Source organism: Rosa chinensis, chromosome 7, assembly GCF_002994745.2.
Source record: "Rosa chinensis cultivar Old Blush chromosome 7, RchiOBHm-V2, whole genome shotgun sequence".
NCBI lineage: Eukaryota > Viridiplantae > Streptophyta > Magnoliopsida > Rosales > Rosaceae > Rosa > Rosa chinensis.
The window spans coordinates 63,155,479-63,160,210 of NC_037094.1; the positions used below are offsets into that span (position 1 = coordinate 63,155,479).

Below are 4,732 nucleotides of genomic sequence, written 5' to 3' on the forward strand. Positions count from 1 at the left end.
ACCGGACCTAATACCTGTCTCTTTGCCAGAGAATCTAGTTCTACCTAGATTGCTTCTTTCCATTTAGGCCAATCTGCTCTTTGTTGACATTCTGCAATAGAGCGTGGTTCGATATCATCGTGCTCTATGATTTCTTGAGCAACAGTGTATGCAAATACATCATCAATGTGTATGGAAGATCTTTCTATCAACTCATACTCACTCTCATAATCCTTTGAGATTATGTGCCAAACTCAGAGCTGCCGAGTGCCGACTTCAAGCTTCCTCCAAGCAATCCAGCTCCTTCACTTCATTCCTCAGTGTCACTAACAGTAGATTCCCCTCCATTTGTCCATCAAATTCCCAACAAGTGCAAAATAGAAAAACAAATAAACCCATCCAAATCAGAAAGCTATCTTACAAATCCAAAGAAACTACAGATTCATATCCTCATAAATGATCGCAGAATTAACAATGCAAAACACAGCTATTTTACAAAACAGGAAGTTCAAAAAAAAAAAAATTAAAACGGTGAAACCCTTACCAATTTCCAGCTTTTCCAACTCCTCATACATCTGCAGCTCATCTTTGGTTGGTTCCTTATACACATCAAATCCCGCTCCCCTTAGCCAATCACTCAAGCAAACTAATCCCTCAACCATCTTAGGGGTAAGGGAAGCTCTAAAAGGGTCCACCACCCTTTTTCCAATGCTGAATGCAGCTTCGGACGCCACTGTTGAAGCAGGTATAGCAAACACATCTTTGGCGATTTGGGACAGAATGGGATATCTTTAAGCATTCTCCTTCCACCAAGCCAAAATTTCAAACTTGGGGTTTGAAGGGTCTTCTGAAGCTTCCAATATATACTTGTCCAGCTCATTCTTGATCACCACAACGTCCTTCTCTTGTCGCAAAAGCTTGAATTGATGCAGATTTGCTGCATGACTATCCTCATCAACTTGCTGATGCATAGACTCGATCCTTGACATTGTCACGTTCCTTGAAGCTGTTGCAGCAGCTGGATCTTCATCTGCAATTGAAGGAAAAGTTGAGAAATTAGTGTATCTATATTTTGTAAACTATCAAAATCAAAAATGTGAGAACAGAAAAAACAAATAAAGAGTAACCTGCATAAAAATCAAACAGCAAGCTCAAGGTTGTCTTCACTTCATCGATCATCACTTCCACACATCCTTGGTCTGCTTGCAGCTTTGGGAAGAAGAATTCAAGATGCAATAGTTTGTATCTTGGATCTAAAACCACAGCAATAAGCAGAATTTTGTTAAGATCTTCAAGCTGCAGCCAATACTTGTCAAACTTTTTTTTCATCGAGGTGCCAATGCTAACAAGAAGAGGATCCTCACTAGCTATGCATTTATCAAGCTCACCAACAATTGTGCACATCCAAAGAAGAGGCTCATTAGCAGTTACACGCTTAATGGCACTAAACTTCAAGGTTGCTTCATAGAAGATCTTGAGAAATTTTGACGAGCCTTGTTGCCTTTTCCCAATCTGCAGCTCTAGGAGGCCCTTGTCTCTTGCTTTCACCCACTCTCTCTTGAAAGTAATTCTCAAATTGATGATCTTCATCCTCAAGCCTCATAAAAGCTTTCTTATTCTTGCATGCAAGATCTAACATGAAGTATGTTGAATTCCATCGTTTGCAAACATCTAAAGGTACAACTCCTCCCTTGTGCTCAACCTTTTCTTGAGCTGCACACTTCCTAAACTTCTCTAATCTTGCAGGTGATGATCTAATGTACTTGACACAATTCTGAATGCCATCAATGGAGGAGTCTAGCTCCTCCATTCCATCCCTCACAATGAGGTTCAGAATGTGGCAACAGCATCTCAAATGCAGAAAGCTGCCTCCCAACACCAACTTATTCCAATTTCCTATCTTCTCCTTCATGTAATCTAGGGTCACCTGATTTGGACTTGCATTATCTACAACAATGCTAAAAACCTTATCGATCCCCCACTTAATCAAACAAGATTCAACCAGCTTGCCTATTGTTTTACCTTTGTGATTTGGAATCACACAAATGTTTAAAATCCTCTTGTGCAGCTTCCAACTAGAGTCTATGAAGTTAGCAGTCAACACCATGTAGTTAATGTTTTGGATACTTGTCCAAGTATCCGTTGTGAGTGAAACCCTTTGCTGACTAGAAGCTAAAAACCCCCTAATTCTCTCCCTCTCAGCCTCGTAAAGCTTCCAAATGTCTCTAGCTATTGTTCTCCTAGAAGGTGGCTTAAATTGAGGCTTAGTCACCTTCATGAATTCTCTAAACCCTTCATTCTCAACAAAAGAAAATGGCAATTCATCACGAACCACCATTTTCGCACAAGCTAGCTTAGAAGTTGTCTTATCATAAGCAACAACAATTAATTTACCTCCAGAATCTGCCGAATCAAATGTCAAGTACTTCTGCCTCTTATTCGGGGCATAAATTGGCGATTTCCTACACTGGAACATCACGTGTGTCCTCATTGCTGTTGTGCCATTGCTTCTGGAGTCGCTTGCATAGGTTTGAGGGCAGTACTTGCACTTTGAACGCCCTGGCTTCATGAAACTCCCATCTGGATTCTTGCATTTCTCGAAATGCTGCCACACAATTGAGCTATTCTTCCGCTTGCTTGTTCCGTCTTGTTGTTCACTTTGTGGGGGAAGCGGTGGACGTGGTGGTACTGGAGCATCACTTTGAACAACTGCAGCACTCAGACTCGGTGCGGGGGTCGTCCCGATGCTAGAGTCTACAGTTCCAGTTGGTGTAGATGTCAGAGTTGAGGAAATCCCTTCCATTATCTGCAAGTAGCCATGAAACTCAATCAACTCTGCAGCAAATCCAAAACAAGAAATGCATCAAAGTCGCAGTCTTCTTTAAAGTTTAAAGTTTAAACATAATTTCAAAACATGAACAGAGAACACAAGACCAGACTAACAGAGAACATGCACAAACTAGTCACATCTTTAAACTACTCCCATAGTCTCATCAAAGTATCAACTGGTTTTGAACACAAGAATTGGAAAAAGAAAAAAATTGAGAGAGACAGAGAAGTGAGAGAACTGACTCATTGTTGAACTATCACACAAACTAGTCACATCAGTCATCACACTCTCATAGTCTCATCAAAATATCAACTGGTTTTGAACACAAGAACTGGAAAAAGAAAAAAATCGAGAGAGACAGAGAAGTGAGAGAACTGAGAAGAGAAGGGAACTCGATCCTTACCGGCGATGGGGTTCTAGCCATGAGAGAAGCTAAGACACGCAAGAGAGGCACCGGCGGCAGTGGTAGTTGTGAGAGAGATGAGGAAAAAATGAAGGAAACGGCCGAGATACTCTCGAAGCTAGGGTTAGTTGATATATCATATATATATATATATATATAAATTATTAAAAATAATTATTTATATATATATAATAATAATTCGGTCCAATTCGGTTCAATGCGGGCGGTTCGAAGCCATGAACCGAACCGCACCGCAGTGAAGCGGTTTGGTGCGGTTCTCTTCCAAAATGACGTCGTTTTGCTCACAATTCGGTTACCGAACCGGAAAAGCTGGTTCGGTTCGGTCGGTTACTGATTTTTCACCAGTTTATGCACAGTCCTATGTATATATGTTGTATCCAATCAAGATCTGCGCTATAATTTTGAAGAGCAAAATCAACTTTGATGTATTTTCCACCAATACTACATTAATTAACTTATTCGTTACTTATAAAAGTCTCACCCAACTAATATTGACCAAGATAGGTTGGGTTTTCAGAAGTACGTATCGATTTTAGAGTAGAATATGGGGCTTGACTATTAAGAAGTCTTACCTAATACTCATTGAATTCCAACAAAATTGCACATTAGAGCAAAAGCCATAGAGATGAATTTTGCACGTAATAGTTAAGAGGAGAAGCTTTTCGTTGCTCATCTATATTATGAATGGAAAAAACTTCGCTGACCAGCCCTGGTCAGCAAGGGCTGCCCATAACCACTCATAAACTTACACCTAAGCGACCTTTTGGTCTGGCCCCTTTTCTTATTTCTCCCTTTGCCTCATCATTCTACTGCAGGTTTACTTCATTTACAATTACGATTAGGGAAACATAGTGGGCCCATATTTGAATTTGTTTGTTATAATATGTTGCAGTTAATTCATCCTCAATGCTCAAAGGTAAGCAGTTAGAATTTACTATTCATAATTTCGATTGTGGACAGACTAGAGTTACTTGCTATTTGTAGAAACACAAGCAAAGAATTAAAAATAGAAAGAGAAAAGTTGAGAAAATTGAAACTCTTTAGAGATAATCTCAACAGAACCACTCCCAATTATTGGGAAACCAGCTATAGAATCCAAACAAACATCTATAGAATTGAGCAAAATATTGATAATCTTTTATATGTGCTTGAAGAGGAACAAAAACCTCTTGATTATTTGAACATTGGTTAGATCCGCAAATCACTGGTATCAGAGCTTGTAAAATAGCTCAAAGGAGAACCCCTCCTAATAGAGAAGCTAAATTCTCTATTAAATTCCTCTGATGAGAAATATCAGAGGCTGTTACTAGAATTATCTAGATGTCAAGCTCATCTAGAAAAATTACCTGCTATAATCCACCAATTGGAAAGATTGGAAAACAAATTGGATTATATCAAGGAACTTCCAAAAACGGAAGAAGAAAAACTAACAAGTGTTAGTAGAAAAATCAATGAACAGCAAAAAATGCTGGATTCTATGAAAAATATACTGAAGGACA

The 4,732-nt window shown here is 39.2% G+C and overlaps 1 protein-coding gene across 1 annotated transcript; it reads right to left on the bottom strand.

Moving 5' to 3' along the window:
- Positions 1-770: 770 nt before the first annotated feature.
- Positions 771-1,308, bottom strand: LOC112178376 (zinc finger BED domain-containing protein RICESLEEPER 2-like). Its single transcript, XM_024316531.1, has 2 exons — positions 1,107-1,308; positions 771-1,009 (listed from the first exon to the last, which is right to left on the bottom strand). The coding sequence occupies exons 1-2, from the start codon at positions 1,306-1,308 to the stop codon at positions 771-773; spliced, it is 441 nt and encodes a 146-aa protein (XP_024172299.1).
- Positions 1,309-4,732: the final 3,424 nt, after the last annotated feature.